Below are 16,617 nucleotides of genomic sequence, written 5' to 3'. Positions count from 1 at the left end.
CACAACTAAGATTTTTCCTAGGATTTTTTTCCGTTGCTGCTTGTTCGTGGGCCGGCCCAGCGCGGGGCGCTGCAGGCGCCAGGAGCACAAACGGGCGCCTGCAGCGCCGTATAGGAGCTCCCGAGCTACACTATGCTTCCGGGCCAGTTGACCAACGCCGCTGGACCAAAACCCACCACGAGCAGCTAGAGGTCCAGACACAAAACTAACACAAATCCTGCGGCCCAATAGCACTTTAGATAGAGTCCTACAGCGGCGGCCGGGGACGAGGCATCGATCGCGTATATCGATCAGTTGATGGGCAAGGAAAATACCGATTGCTAAAGAAGCCTATACGCCGCCGCCGGCTCTGTTTCCTTGTGTTGTGCGAGAGGAAATCAACTGCGTCGCGCCTCCACCTTGGTGCCTCTCCTCCGGTTCATGGCCGCCGCTTCTCTGACAATTGCCAGTCGCCGTTTTGATTTGTAAGTGTTACGAGTTCTGGTTGAGTATAATGGAGCGTTTTTTTCTCAACTTTTTTAGGGTTTCACGTTGTGTTGGGTATAATGGAGAGTTTTTAATTTCAAAGTAAATCTCCGGCAGTGACAACAAACGTAATTTGTCAGTTACGTTTTGCTTATTTAATTAGTTGAGTTACTACCTACTAGACTATACAAGAGGGTAGGCATGGTACGTATGGTTCAGAATTAATTTCTCAGCTACGTTTTTCTTGAAACTTCCTCTTGTTTTTGGATTCCCTTGGTCACTACACCTACCCTCTCGCCCCCGTGTAGTCACGCCGGGCCGCACCGGGGCGCTCCATGCCCTCCCCTCCTCTCGCCGTCGTTGGTGAAGTCGCTGGGCAAAGCCCTAGCGGTGCATTGGCGATGAGATCTGTAAGGCTCTGATCTAGAGTGCGGAGGCGGCGTCGACTCCTCCGGCATGGGTGTAACAGCCAAGCGCGGTGGTGGCAAGGATGCCGGAGGTATGGCGGCAGGCGGGCCCGGTCTGAGCCTATATACGCCGCACGGGCTACGCCATGCCGGTACTTACGCGGCACTCCGGCGGCAGCAGACATGCACGTTTGGGTGTGCGGCTTCACGTTCTGCAAGGTCACCGGCCCCGGGCTTGGTGGCGGCGATCTCCTCCTTCCGGTGGTGGTTGGTCTGTTGATGGTTGGTGCTGGTGGATCTTGGGATCCCATGCCAAGCACTAGTGGTGGCATGATGGTTACGTGGAGTCCTGCGTGACTTGGTGGTGACCCAGCCGGTTGCGAGTTGGGGAGATATGTCCGCCAGTGAAAATCGAGCTCCGACTTCGGCCATGGCGAGCAATGGCAGTGTCTATGCACCATTACCCTGTTGAAGGCATCATCATTGGAGTCAACATCTCCTCACTCATGCTTCTACGAGGAGAAACCCTTGATCCGGGTCTCCCAAATCAGACGATGGCGACGCGTTACATGTCATTATCCTTCTCGAGGACATCGTTTTGGAGCGGCGTGGCATCTACCGCATTGATGACAGCGGGTCTCAGCGGCATGGTGCAGCAAAGTCTTAGCGACGGATTAATGATGCAGCATATGTAATCCCATTTGTTTAAGTTTGATTTATTTCTCGACAGGAGATATTAAGGTCAATGATGCATCGACATTCACTCAAACAAAAAGAGACTAATGATGCATTGCCATTCCCTCAAAATGAAAAGAGTAATGACACATTAGCTATGCTGCTATACGAAGGAACCACTGGCATCACTCTTTTCTCTTTTGATGGGAGCTGCCTCAATGATTTAGTGAAGGTACTTGTTTTTTCATTGTTGATGCTCCTTAGTTTTATCTCCCTCGTCAATGAGGAATTTAATATCATCTAATCGATTGCTCTCTATTTTTTTTCTTCAGGACTTCTGGACATGCTTGCCACCACTTGTTAGTAACCCTACCATTACTATTGTCATATTTCCTTACCTTCTTGTTGCCAACCAGAACAGAGTAATGCTTTGCGAAATTTACTGAAATGTTTCACCAGGTTTTTTTAATGTTTGTTGGAACAAGTGTGTGGTATATAAAATTAACTCATTTCTTGCTAGTTGTTATTTGTTGTTGAACTGATTCGAAATTGAATTAAGCCAATCAACCATATTTGTTTTGGGGTTCGTGTCTTTCCTCATTACCATGTTCTATTTTGGTGCCATGGTGCACTATCTAAAATGGCCAGACATCTGCTAATAGATCCTTAAAATAATCAATTAACGCTTGCTCAAACCTAAGTTGGTACTGATATGCACAAATATCTATGAAGTGGTAAACTTTCTAGCTAGATGTGAATGAGCCGTCGCGTGGCATTCCTACCAAGAATGGATGTCTTGGGAGTACCGCTGAGGGAATTATACATATAAAAGCTCAAGAACCACTATACTTTCTGACTAATGCAGGGCTACTAGATTGCCTTGACTTCTTTCATGATTTAGTACTTGCATTATATTTAACAAAATTTTCAGGTCCCCTCTATTTATATTTTCAGAGTTTGATAGTATCCATGAAGTATGAGAAGGTGCCCACCCCCATTGACCTTGTTAATGAGGCTATTGACGATCGTCTGTTCAGGAGGCTCACTAAGTTGTGTGGTTCTGAGAAGACATTAGTTGTCGGAAGTGCTAAATATAAAAGAATAATTGAAACAATACTGGTTAGTATAATCTTCTAAGCTTTCTTGTTGGTTCTGTCTGGGTGTGAAGTCTTGATTACCATTTTACTTTTCAGGCAATAACCTATTTGTGTGTAGAGGTTCCAGATTCTGAGGTGATAATTCGCAGCCTGAAGAATCCGATGCAGTCAGTTAAGATTAATGTTGTATTGGCTACGTTGCTATACCAAGCACCGTCTGGCATCGCAATTTTCTGTTTTGATGGAGATTACCTCAAAGCTCCAATGAAGGTACTTGTTTTCTCGCTGCTCATGCTACTAAGTTTTGTCTTTGTTATCTTCTAGATCACCGAATTGATTCCTCTCCTATTTTTTTCACAGGACTTTTGGGCATGCTTACCACAACTTGTTAGTAACCCTCCCTATTTCTTTCTTACTACTTTCGTCATGTTTCCTTATGCTTCTTGTTGCAAACTAGAATGGAGTAATGCTTTAAAAAATCATCGTGATATTTCAGTAGTCCTTATTGTCAATTTTTGTTGTAAGAAGTGGGTGGAATATTCCTTAATTCTTTTGTCATTAGTTGTTATTTGTTATTAATCAGCTTCAAAAAAAGCAAGCTGGTCGATTATATGTTTTTCTGGGTTGGGTCCTTCCACATTACCATGTTCTATTTTTTGTGCCATGGTGCCACTGCCAGCTACACTATCTTTATTGGCCAGACATCTGCTGATAGATCCTTAAAAGATCAATTAACTCGGGTTGAAATCTAAGTTTCTACTACGAGGCACAAATGTCTGAATTAGTTGCATCTTCTTAGCTAGGGGTGAAGGAGCCTGTCATGGTATGGCACTATTGATTGTTTGTTTTGTTGTGATCAAAAATCATATAAAAGTATAATCACTAACTTCTGATGAGCGGAGCAGAGGGGTGAAGCTCCCCTGTGGTATGGATCAGTATTGACCTAGGTCACTGCTGTTATATATACCTCTTGTAAGCCATTGCACATGATAAGTTGATCACTTGTAAATCCACGACATTTGTAACCTCTCCCGATATTGTGAAGATTGGCTAGCTGGCGCCTATGGTTTCCCCCCTTCATGTTAGAGGGGTTTTCCACGTTAAATCCTTGTGTCCCCTCTATATTTATTTTGTTTTTCATCGTTTCATTTGCGTGTCGTATCTCTAACATTGTAAATAAATACTTAATTAGCAACATTGTACCCTTGCCCTCTACATGATTTAGGAACATGCATTATATTTGACATGCTTTTTAGATCCCTTTTGTGTTTCTTTCAGAGTCTCGTAGCATTTATAAAGCGGGAGAAGATGCCGACCCCCATTGACGTTACTAATGAGGTCATTGATGGCCGCTTGGTCAAGAGGCTCAGTCAACTGTGTGGTTCAGGTAGAAAATTAGTTGTGGGGAGTGCTGAATATAAAAGAATAATTGAAACAAAACTGGTTAGTATAACTTCGTAAAAATTCTTGTTGCTTCTGTCCGAATGAACAATATTGATCACCATTTGCCTTTTAGGGAGTAACCTGCCTACATGTTGATGTTCCGGATTGTGAGGTGATAATTTGCGGTCTGAACAATCCCATGTCTCCTTTATTGCCTGAAAAACAGTTTGGGCCAGACAAAGATTTAGAATTATTCTTACATCAACGTGACTTTGATATCAAGCTCGAGATGGTGAGCTTATCGCTTGTCCTTCCTTATTTCTCACATGGATGCTATCTACTATATTTCTCCCTGTCAATGCTAGTACTTCGTTTTCAGCAACTATAGCCACCTTGAATAAGTTGCCACTTGCTATAGTACTTCTTTTTCAGCACCTATAATGCTTTATTGGCAATGATTGAAGTTTTTGATAGACACGCCATACTGGGAAATGACGTTTGAGAAACTCAATTTGTTTCAATCATCGATGAAATGTCTTCTAGAATTTTTGGCTTGATGTTTCTTTCAGTGATGAAGAATTTTTTTTGGCTTTCAGGTTGATAAATCTATGAAGGAGACTGCTTATCTCTTGCATGATATTGAATCATGTGAAAAGAAGTATTTGAAGTTCTTCCGACTTCTTCTAAAGGATTTTATTCTTACATCTGAAATTGACACCAAGGATTGGGTTTTAATCCAGTTTGCAACGGCTTTGAAGATGATATGTTACCCTGGAGCATGGTATAAAGTCTTACCCCCTGATGAGGTGAATCATAATATTTTTATATATGTGTTGAGTATGTGTATGATGGAAGTCTGTCATTCTAGCAATGTACTGAAGTGTTATTTCTTTCAGATTTTCTCATTTGATGAGTGCTCAAAGATAGAGGCTCATGCATGTAGATATAAAAGAAGGTTTTCAAAGATTGATGTCTTGTCTATCTACAAACATGTTGCTAAACTCAATTCAAAAAAGTGCATACTAATGATCAAATTGGATATCTGGATTTCGAAGGCTAAAGAAGCGCAGGAGAAGGCAGATGTCAGAGATTAAGCAACCATCATTTTTTGGGAAAACTCAATAGGACTGATTTATGTACTGGCTCCAAAGTTTTAAAAAAAAGCTAGTAATATGTAGACGTGTTACCTTTCCGAAACAGATGGAAACGTGTTGTCTCTCTCAGCAGGAAATTAATCTCCGCGGTCCGTCAGAGTAGGGATGCTTCGATCGTTATGCTTGTGCTTCCAGTCCAAGGCATGCAGGTTGGGCTGCTGCAAGCTAAGTGGATATTTGGATATATGTTAGGAGAAACATCTAGGAATATCACATCCAGTGTCTCGCGTTGATGCATTCAGAGGTCCTTCCGATGGGTGACGTTCAGTTGGAATCACACGTAAACTGGAAATTTCTAGCCAAGAGTCCATTAGGAGTGCATGGGACTGTCTACGTCCTCCAGTTTTACCTGCCTGTGGCGGAAGCTGCTTCAACACCGCCCGCTAGAGGTCAGTTGCATGATGAGTTGGGCGTGTCTAGTAGGAGTACGAGTTGAAAATGTCGTGGCAACATGAATAAACTCATTTGACCTGGCATTTTTATATGTTCGCTGTTAATTGACGGGAAGGGTATTGCATGATGGGATGTTAATACAAAAGTACGAACTTCAGCATGCACATGCATGGCCAACGCCCGCGACACCATTGTAGTGCTTCGAGGTAGAGCTGATCGATGAATGCATCTCACCTTCTTGGGCAAAGAAGGGAAGCTGTGCAAGGCCGGCCATGTATCCAAAAGCACGAGGAAGCTTCCGCGGAGGGGTGACATGGTTTCTCACCGGGAGCACGCGGGCAAGGGGGTGAGGTCGTCAACGGGGATTTGCTTAACCATGCCTGACATGTGTGTACTCTCTGAACGATAGGTTTTCTTTACGGTACTCTGAGTGGTCGGTGCACTTGGACCCTCCATCAGCTCTCGTGTGCACGCCCATGTACATGTCCTGTCCTGGCGGAAAACATCGCACATATGCATTTCTCTATGTGTTACATTGTTCTCTGTCACATCGCCCTGTCGCTGTTATGCGGGACGCGTTCAGTTGTGGTATCGAACGACCGCCGACAAGTACTTTAAATACAAATTTCAGTAGTTGCATGGATGACTTCACCGTGTGTACTAGTAGTATAATTTTGCAAATTTTGTGTGATCAATCAATTCTTCACCTTTGTTTATAGCAGGGTACTGTATTTTGAAGTTCAACATGAGCTATGTATTCTGAAATATGTACTGAAATCTCATATTCAACCAGTAGTAGTTCTGTCTGTGGAGAAAAACTGAAATGAATGTGGAAGGTATATAGAGTTGCCATATTCTTTGCATCTACACGCACTCGCAGTCACAGAGCACAGACGACTTCACAAACTGGTGGCTTCACAAGCAGTTCATACTATGTCACAAACAGAGTACAGATAAACAAGCAACCCGTTCATATTTTACAAGTCAAATTGTTGCCACCAGTTTTAACATGCACGATAGAAGATACACACCATCACCAGAACTCTCCTCATGAACCTCGGATCATTTCCGACATGAGGGTAGGTGATCCAGTCATCAATGAGATGTATGTTGGTGGCAGCAACGACGGCGACCAAAGAGGAGGACAACGACGGCAGACGCTCGCCACGATGCTGCCACAACACATATGGTGTCTGATGCAACCTTGTTGTACATGTAGCGCAGCACCGCATATAAAGTTTTCCATACAACCTTCAGGACGAAACAAATAGAAATTAATTACTGAAAGCTCATATATATATATTTGAAACAAGAAAGCTCATATATGGAAGAGATCGACATCAAACAGAAGAAAGCACACATAAAAGAGAGGGAAAACATCCTAGTATAATATTTGCTGCATCAGCTGCCGTTCTTCCCTAGTGTACGTGTGGAACAACCGATCGACAGGAAAAAAATAGTAAGAGACTTGCTAATCATTCACAGAGAACTGGTCACGAACTGCTAATTAATTATACCGGTAGGAAGCTTCTAATAGGAGATGCTAGTACTGAATAGAAAGTCCACACTGCATATATAATTTAGCCTCCATATATATTTGCTCATAAACTTTGTAAGAAAGCAAGCAAAATGTAAGTTGTACAGCAAACATGGTCCGATCCGGTGGATGATAAGAATATAAGATAACGATTAATGGCAATGGAAGGAAACAACTGGTTACTCGCATCGATATGTACTACCAACGTTACCTGAACCCTAGCTTGGGTGAAGATGTATAACAAAGTGAGGGGGCCGGAGATGTGCACCTGCTGGATGCTATTGCGTGGCCGGAGATGTATAACAATCCAGACCCCGCCGTCAGAGTCCACGATCAGGATGAGATCGTAGCCGGGAGGCGCCATGGTATGGATCAGAGTATGCCTAGGGAACAACATATACATCGCGTAAGATTCTAAATATACTAAACCTGGCCAGGTTTAGTTTATCACGTTTTTTTGAATTTTTTCTATCATAGAAAACCATCCAATGAATGGCTGCCACGTGTAATAGTGGGGGACATAGGCGTGTACGCGGCTGGGTGCGCAGAGCAATCGTCGATGGGAATCGTTAAAAAATGTGACCGCCTTTGACGATTGGGTGCATGTTCTGCGACGTGCTCAGTTTCGTATTGGTTGCATGCCCTGGTTATGTGGAGACCAATTTGTCTACCTTCTGTTTTGAATTCTTCCGCATGCGGTGCTGCTTATTTTCTTTCTTTATCTCTGTTTCCTGCCACGTATGCTCGCTTGAGTCGGCTGCCGTTTGCATCTTCCCGACTCTTCGCGCTGGCGGTTGCCGCTTCGATGGAATCCTCTGGGTATTTCTGCGCCGCCTTCGCTGCACGTTTCCAATTTGATTTCTTCTCTTCTGCCGTTTCCTATAAATACTGCTGCCCTTCTGCGTCCGTTCGTCATTCCATTCGCTTCCTCTTGCCCTTTTTCCTTCCTGAGCAGCACTGCCGTTTCTTGTTCCGGCGATGGTTTGGCTTGCTGCTGCTCGATCCGGGCGACGCCGTCGGGGCCGCCCTCCATCATCGCCGACGTGTCGAAGGCAGAAGACCGAGCGGACGGTTCGAGGGAGTTGTCGCTCCCGAGGGAGGAGGTGATCCGGCACCTGCGTCTGCTGTGCCAGCCGGCCACGCTCTACGGCGAGGATGACGCCGCGCGCCTCCGCCGCCTCCCCGCCGCGGTCGCGGACGTCGACGCCGCCGAGATCGGGGAGGGGCAGACCAACGATTTCCTCCGTGACATCCAGGCCCTGCGCGCCAAGGTCGTCGTCGTGGCATCCAAGCCCAAGCTCGGCGCGGCCGAGAGGAGCAGCGAGGAGAAGGAGGTGCCGTTCGACGAGCTCTGCGACGAGGACAAGATCGTGGCCTTCTTCAAGCGGCTGCTGAGCGAGTGGAGCCAGGAGCTGGACGAGATGCCCGACGCGGAGCGGCGCACGGCCAAGGGCAAGGCCGCGGTGGCCACCTGCAAGCAGTGCGCGCTACCTAGAGCCGCTCTTCAAGCTATGCAGGAAGAAGGCCCTCCCCGGTGACGTCCGGCGCGCGCTGCTGGACGTGGTGTGGTGCTGCATGCGGCGGGACTACCTGGCGGCCACGGACAGCTACATCAAGCTGGCGATCGGCAACTCGCCGTGGCCGATCGGGGTGACCATGGTGGGCATCCACGAGCGGTCGGCCCGGGAGAAGATCCACACCAACGGTGTCGCCCACGTGATGGACGACGAGACGACGCGGAAGTACCTGCAGCTGCAGTTCGTGAAGCGGCTCATGACCTTCTGCCAGCGGAGGTACCCGACGGATCCCTCGAGGTCGGTCGAGTTCAACAGCCTCGCCAACGGTAGCGACCTGCAGTCCCTCCTCGCCGAGAAGGGCGCCGAGAAGAAGCACCCAGAGGAGACGCTCCGGCTGGTGGCTGCCTCCTGATGCCGAATCACCATCGCCAATCTCTGCATTTTAGAAGCTCAACTTCAGTACCATTTGAGAAACAGCTGATTACTGAAAATTGTTCTCTTGCTCTCTTGTTGTATCTTGTTGTAAGTTCATCCCGGTGGCCGTATTATCTTGTTGTAGACGTGATAAAAAGTTGGGATTGTGGTGTGATGATAATTACTAGCGTGCTGCTGAACGCAGCAGCACTCTGCTGTTTTGAAAACCACATGTACTGTCCCTCGAAGAAACAAAATCACAGGTACTGTGAAGCTGCAAATTCGTTTTAAGTTCGTCCGAGAATTCATTTTAAGATGTGAAACTCAGGAAATTTAAGCAAGTTCAAACTGCATGTAAAATTTCGTCGAGAGTAGTCATGTGGCAATCTTTGCAAAGAAAGGCAAGAACGAGTGCTCTTAAAAGGTTTATTTAGCACAATTTTTCTTCTTTTTTGTCCATACCATCACACATCTTTTCTTGCATATTGGAATTACCTTTTTGCAAAAAAGTCACTATTATATGTTTAGTCTTGCATATTGTAAGGAACACATTTTATTTTTATATTATGTCCAATATTTTTCTGTTTTTCTATTTTATTTAATGCCGACGCCACCAATTTATTCTTTCTTAGAAAATTTTACTATTTTTACCAATGATAGCAATTCATTCCTTCATAGGAATTTGTTTTTGCGCAATTTCACAATAATATGCTTATTCTTGCATATTATTTAAAAGGGCATTTTTATGGAATTGTGTCCATGTTTTAGTTATTCGTTTTATTCTTTTCTTTCTTCTTAAAGGGTCATATCAATGCCACTAATTCGTTCGTTCTTAAACAAAATATTATTACTGATTTTTTTAGTTTCTATTTCATTTTTATTTTTCTTAAGAGTCCAAAAAAAGCCACCTATTCTTTATTTCATAGAAATACTTCATTATTTTGATTTGTATGAGAATTTTATTTATTTTCTTTCTTTCCTAAAAAACTTAATTATCATGATTTTGTTTCAGTTTCAGTTTCATTTTTGGAAAACTTCATTATTTTGATTTGGTTTTACTTTTCGTTTCATTTCTTTTTTTCTTTAATGGTAGTACCAATGCCACTAATTCTTTCCTTTTTTAGTAAACTTTTTTGAATAGAATTCACTATTAAATTCTTGTGCTTGCATCCAATAAAAATGTGCACTTTCTATGTAATTTGTGTGCAAATTTTGACATTGTTTGATTCATATTCTTTTTTATTTTCTTTCGTCGTAAAGGGTAATACAAATCACACTAATTCATTAATTATTAGAAAACATCATATTTCCAAAAACAGTTATGTTTAATTTTTAATTTTTGTTTCATTTCTTTCTTCTTAAAGAGCAATACCAATGCCATTAATTCATTCCTTCCTAGGAAACTTATTTTTAGAGAAAGCTCCACTATTATGTGCTTAATCTTTCTTATTATGAAAAACAAAAAATCTGATTAGGTTGTGTGTCAGTTTTGTCGTTATTTCCTTCATTTTATTTCTTCTTAAAGGGTGACACTAATGCCACTATTTCATTCTTTCATGGAAAACTTCATTATTTTTATTTTGAGAAGTAGAGACGCCGTTGATCAAATACCAATGCAGCTAATTCATTCTCTGGAAAAAAATTTGTCAAAGTTTACCACAAAAAAGTTTTAGAACTCTTTTTATGTGTTTACAAGTTTATTTGATTTTACTGTTTATCAACAAGCATTTGAGCTCGGGAGCAGATACTCCACACCCGACACTTTCTTTCTTCTTCCTTGAGCTTTCTTCCTCCTCTAATTGTCTGTTCCTCCTTTCATAAAATTGACTTATTCAAATTGCAAATTCAGTCAATTTACGTGTAGTAATTGAGTAAAACAAGAGATCGCATGTGTCCATGCCAAGGTGTAAAAATTCCTCGAAATGTCCCGAAATATCCGGTGGCCGAAATTTTTGCCTTTTGTTCAATTTTTTTGTTTGGTTTGAATTCCTATGTAAAAAAATATGGATCATTTTGAATAAGCATTGGTTTCAGTAGCGCAGCGGTAGGACAGTTTTCTTCCGACTGTTAGGTCGAGAGTTCCAATCATGTTGCAAAAGCATTATTTTAAAATTTTGCACCAAAAATACTTTTTTGGCAAAAAATATATGTACTAGCCAAGATTCAAACGGACTAACGATTAGGTTACATATGCAGTTCGGTATCCCTCCATCTACAAAATTTCAACAGTTTGGTATGTTCAATTTCTTCGATGTCTTTGTATATTATTCTGAAACTAAATGATCATGGACCAAACCAAATCTTGAGTCAATAGATTGTTCATTTGCGAGTGATCATCGAGCGCGGCGTGCCGCCGCGCGGGTTAGGCTAGTAAGAATACTAGGTCAGAGGAGAAGGAAGAAAGCTCGGGATATATATATAGTACCGTGGCACTTGCACCTTGCACGCGGCGGAGATCGATGGACGTAAGTACTTATGTCTGCCGTGGATGTGCGATGAGGGTCGCCGGCGCGCGCTGTGGAGGGGAGATGGAGGAGATCGAGGAAGGTTTGCAGAGGGAGGGGAGAATGAAAGAGGTTTGTGTAGCGTGTGTGGCGAGGATGAATGGAACTACGGAAGGAAAGAGGAGGAGAGGTGCTGCGCCTATTTGTAGGTAGGTTTGCACTACCAACCGCGTGGCGTGGCGAGGCGACAGAGCGAGTTGCCTGTGAAAAAGCGGGGAAGGTGCGTACGCGCGTATCGCCAGATCGAGAGAGCCGCGAGTCATGTATCCTATTCCTATGCTCCTCCTTGTACGTAGTACTTTCGATGCACTCGTCGCAGTGGCCATGGCCGCCAGCAGCCAGCACGCAGCGTGCACTTACCAGGTGGACGTCGATCAGTTAGCTTCATCATCAATCTGCATGCGCGGCGGGGCGACGTACGTGAGCGACGGGAGCGCCGCGTTTTGCTAGCTAGCCTATAGGCGTGAGCAGGGCGACTACCGTAGCAGGCGTAGACGCGTACCGTACGCGTGGCTTAGCTTAGTAGACTTTAGCCGCATTTTTTTTTCTTTTTTGTGCTCAGCCATTTTGTTCAAGGGAAACTTGCATGGCCGAGTGCGCGCACGCGGTCTTGTGGACGAATGAGCAGGTAGAGGTTTGATTCACGCGCGTGTACGCGCCTCACGCAACCGAAGCTCTCATCATTAAGAAAATCTGAAGCTGACTGCATGTCAGGAGCCAGTTTGCGTCGAGGATTGGCACCACGTCCTCCCCTCCTCCCCCGGGCTGTACAAGTGGCAGCACAACAAGAGCTTCCGCCATCTCGTTTAGCTATCGCTGCCTATTATCAGGTCAGCACACACGTCATTCTCGCGAGCGAATTTTCCAGCATATTTCTAGTGTCTGCTCCGACCTGAAAAACAACCTAACTTGACAGGAAAACAATTTACGGCCGCCGCCCGGCAGAAGATGTAGATGGTATGCTACTTGCTTGGATAATCTGGATACGTGTGTCACCTATTTCAAAGCTAAAATGGAAACACGCGTTGTCTCAAGCTGGAAATTATCCTCAGAGGCTACTATACTATGGTTGGTGCAGGGATGCTTCGTCATGCTTTTACTTCCAGTCCAAGCTAATTAGGGCAGCTTTTTGGTGCTTCCAAAAGGGTGACGTTGAGGTTATTAGCATACGCAAGTTATGATTAAGTGGGAATAATCACAAGTAAAAATTACAGGAAATTCTAGCCAACAGTCGAAGCACATTTCTAGGAAACTGGCGTGCACTCCTATTTTTTTTAAATAAAGAGAGGATGGGCTTGTGTACGTACTCCATTTCCGGCCGGAGTCAGTTGCGTGATGACTTGAACGCGTGTACTGCTGGTACTAAATAAAAAATGTGGTTTGCAGTTAATAAAGTTTTTCTTGGATGTTTGATGTTATCAGATGGGCAGGCTTTACATCACATCAAGTATGTGTTGAGATTTTTTTTTTGTACATGGTTTGAGATTAGTTGTTACCGCCTTTCTGAGATGGCTGGGCTGTTACAGACGTTCAGACTTCAACATATGCCTGTATGCCATGCGTGCGCCTGGGAGACTGCTTGTGGTCCTGGAAGTACTCTATCACTTTCTTTTTACTCCGCATATAAAATTTGTTAAGTCAATGAAGTTTGACCATTTTTATATTAAAAAATATCAACATATACAATATTAAAGATATACAATACAAAAGTTAATTCCATCATGCACCTAAAGATATTAATTTGATATTTGTGAATGTTGATATTCTACCTATAATATTGGTCTAACTTGATGAAGTTTGACTTCAGGCAAAATTTATATGCAGAGTAAAAAATAAAGGAAGGGAGTACAAGTTCACCTGTAAAGCGCTCATGGTAGTGCCAAACTGCCGATGCATGTGCCTCACGGGAAGAGGGAGGGAGGGGAACGTTTGGAACATGGTGCATATGAACCCATTTTTCAAAAAAAAAGTAGTAACTTAAAAATGGTTGAAAAATCATGAAATTTGTTGGCAACAAACTTGACTTATTGTCCTACTCGTAAAACAAATTCGAGAGGGGGGGGGGGGGGGGGGGGGGGCGACGTGACTTTCGTGGTATTGTACAGGATAAAGTCAAAATCAGCACTACATTAGGTGTACTATTCACTATATTCTCAAGGAAAAAAATGTTTTTATGCTCAGGTTTTTATGGCAGTTTTTTTTCTAAAATGTTTTTTACAAGTGGGACAATAAGTCAAGTTTGTTCGAAAAAAGTTCCAATTTTTTTTGAAATTTTCCTGAATCGCTAGAAAATTTCCCCAATTTTTTTACAAGGTTCATCTACCACCAGGTTGATATGGGTATTTTTCAAAGAGGGAGCCGGTACAACCGTACAAGGCCTTGGGACCAAGGAGGGGAGCATGTCAAAAAAAGGAGAGCACTAGTTTTTTAAGGGCAGACGAGAGCACTAGCTTTTTTTATGAGGGAAAGAGGAGAGCACTAGCCTTTTTGTTTTTTACCCTAACAAGTGACATACGTGTGGCGTAAATACAAGACAACTTCGAACATTTTTTATGCCAAGTTTAGTGACGCAATGATGCAACCTTAATTGTCAAGCATGGCAATTTTCTTTCCAAATGACAAGTTTTAGCTATGTTTGTTTGTTTTCTCTTTCTGGATGGCAACTTTAGTAGTAGAAAACATCAGGGCGGGATTGCTTCTTGCCGCATTTATCATTTGGGTTTTTTAGGGGAAAGAGGAGAGCAGTAGCTCTTTTTTTTGTCTGAGGAGAGTACTAGCTGGGCCACATCCATGATTGTACCGCTATTTGGGCCGTTCTTATCACGATGAGCCGCTACCCACTGTTACCCCATCAGTTGGGCCCGGCCAACTCCTCAAAAGAAAAACTAGGGGCCCCGCCGGAGTCTTCGGCATGGGTGCCCAAGCCCATTTGTTCGGATTATGGTTCACCGGCCTCTTGAGTCTTCAGGGCGGCGGTGGCGGCGACGGCACGGTGAGGCCTCGTGATCGATGGCCGTCTCGGAATTTCTAGAGCCGCCTCCTCTCCTTTCCTTCTACTACTAGTCTTGAACAAGTTTCCTCGATCTATACATCTAATCCAATCTAGGGTTCCCATCGTAACTATTTCCCTTCACTAGTGCTCCACGTACCGATCGAGCATCTTCTCCGTCGTTCCACCTCCACGCCGTCAACCATGGCTACCCCCTTCATGGTGCTGAAGAGCCGCATGGCCGTTCACGGCCTCGGCTTCAAGCCCTGGATAAAAGAGCGGGCAGCCGTGACATTCACGCCGGGAAACGACTGGGCAAAGATCGCCTGCTCCCGCAAGCAGGCCACCGGCTGCGGCGACCACGGCGGCAATCTACTAGAAGGCCTCACGCTCTACGTGCGCGGCACCCAACGCGCCGACCTCACCTCCTCCATGTGCATCTGCCTGACCAACGAGGCCCGCCGGAGCATCGAGTCTGAGTTCGGCAGGGTTCCCCATGGCGCCGTGCGCGCCGAGGCAGGCATTAAAATCGCGACCGAGCGGCTCCTCGTCGTTATCATGGTCTTCCGCATCCCGCACCACAGCGAGCGCGTCTATTACCTCGTGTACGACGCCACCGACGCGTCGCTCCGCATGGTCCCCTACGTGCCGACCGGCGTTGTGGCCTCATACACGGCGGCACCGGTCCCCAGGTTCACAGGCATTGGCCGGGAAGATTACGAGCTGGTCCTCCTCGCACGCAAGTTCTGGCCCCAACGTCTCAACCGGGAGCTCGTCTGCGTGTGCGCTCCGATGACCGGCGTATGGGAGGTGATGGTGCGGCACTTCCCGGAGATTCCCGACGCCTTCTCGGCGGACGAGATGTTCTCCTTCCAAGGGAAGCTCTTCTGGGCCGACCTCTATCAGGGCCTCGTGTGCTGCCACGGCAACGACCTGCACACCACCGGAGATGACTCCGCCGTGAAGTTTGACTTCATTAGCCTGCCCTGCGGGTACCTGCTGGAGGACCAGACGGAGTCGGCGAAGAAGACGCGGACCATCAGCTGCATCGGAGGCTCCATCCAGTTCGTCTGCCTCGACCGTCACCGCTCGTCCCATCATGGTCGCAATGAGCCGGTGGTGGAGGTGTGGGCTCTAGACCTAGACCACCGCCGGTGGAGGAAGGACCAGGAGGGTTTCCCGTGTCCGTGGAGAGAGTTCCGGAGGCAGGTCCGCTTCATGGATGATGCCGAGGCGAGAGGCGTGGAGCCACAGTACCCTGTCCTGCTGCCGGGAGGCGCCCTCTGCCTGGTGTTGGCTAACATGCGCCTCCGGAGGAGGAGGATCAAGGGTTTTGTGGAGGAAGCTGATTACATCTACTGCTTTGACATGCACAGCAAGAGGCCCCTGTGGTTCGGGTTTGTTCGTGACTACAGTACTATTGAGCCGGTTGTCCTTCCTTCTGATTTCTTTGATCCTCTACCAACACGCAAGAGGAAGCTGTCAAGTGAATCTAGCACTCCCTCTGATCCAAAATAATTGTCGTGATTTTAGTTCTCGACACTTATTTTTGAATCGGAGGGAGTATTAGTTGCTACCCTAATCGGTCTCATCGCCTTTCGGCAAGGGAGGAACTGAAGTGGGGGAGCAATATATAGCATGATGAAAGGAATCAAGAACACAGTTGTCTATCTTGTACTAGATCTCAATTAGGACTCTACCGAAGCTTTGCCTGATCTGGGTGTTGTTCTTTCGCTGTTGCCATCTACTATAATTACTCAAGGTGAGGCGTGCCTTGCCACACAGTTTTCTTCCATGAAAAGTAAAAGGGGAAATTAAATGTATGAGATCAGGTATGCGCATGTGTGAAAAATGTTCCTGTGAAAATGTAGTGTTTCTATGCAGTAGAAAACTCATGCATCAGGCACAATCATTGTACGTACTTCAGGACATGTATATATACGAGTAAGTGTTAGACCTTACTTATAAATGAGTTTTTCCCACAATACCTATAATGATTGTTCATATTCAACCAATTTTTCATCATACACAATTGAACAATATTAATATAGTATATTAAGATCAACAGCAAAGGCTTCACAT

The 16,617-nt window shown here is 45.0% G+C and overlaps 1 protein-coding gene and 1 pseudogene across 1 annotated transcript; both read left to right on the top strand.

Moving 5' to 3' along the window:
- The first annotated feature begins 200 nt into the window (after positions 1-200).
- LOC123187078 (uncharacterized) lies at positions 201-5,657 on the top strand. The gene is made up of 10 exons (XM_044598842.1): positions 201-464; positions 1,603-1,779; positions 1,880-1,906; positions 2,502-2,666; positions 2,741-2,914; positions 3,005-3,031; positions 3,923-4,087; positions 4,161-4,319; positions 4,624-4,833; positions 4,924-5,657. Exons 2-10 carry the CDS (start codon positions 1,618-1,620, stop codon positions 5,119-5,121), a joined length of 1,287 nt encoding a protein of 428 aa, XP_044454777.1. The 5' UTR covers positions 201-464; positions 1,603-1,617; the 3' UTR covers positions 5,122-5,657.
- A 1,749-nt stretch (positions 5,658-7,406) lies between these two features.
- On the top strand, positions 7,407-9,199 carry LOC123191355 (pre-mRNA-splicing factor 18-like; annotated as a pseudogene).
- The last annotated feature ends 7,418 nt before the right edge of the window (positions 9,200-16,617 follow it).

The sequence above is a fragment of the Triticum aestivum genome, chromosome 2A (assembly GCF_018294505.1).
Source record: "Triticum aestivum cultivar Chinese Spring chromosome 2A, IWGSC CS RefSeq v2.1, whole genome shotgun sequence".
NCBI lineage: Eukaryota > Viridiplantae > Streptophyta > Magnoliopsida > Poales > Poaceae > Triticum > Triticum aestivum.
Note: the sequence above shows the minus strand (reverse complement) of the source record. Positions and strands in the feature narration are given on the sequence as shown.

Bases quoted from the DNA above. Each gene is read 5' to 3' on its own strand.
- LOC123187078 (XM_044598842.1), top strand. From the start codon at position 1,618: ATGATGCATCGACATTCACTCAAACAAAAAGAGACTAATGATGCATTG. The intron at 1,780-1,879 runs GTACTTGTTTTT...TTTTTTCTTCAG, and splicing joins GCCTCAATGATTTAGTGAAG to GACTTCTGGACATGCTTGCC. The intron at 4,088-4,160 runs GTTAGTATAACT...TTTGCCTTTTAG, and splicing joins GAATAATTGAAACAAAACTG to GGAGTAACCTGCCTACATGT.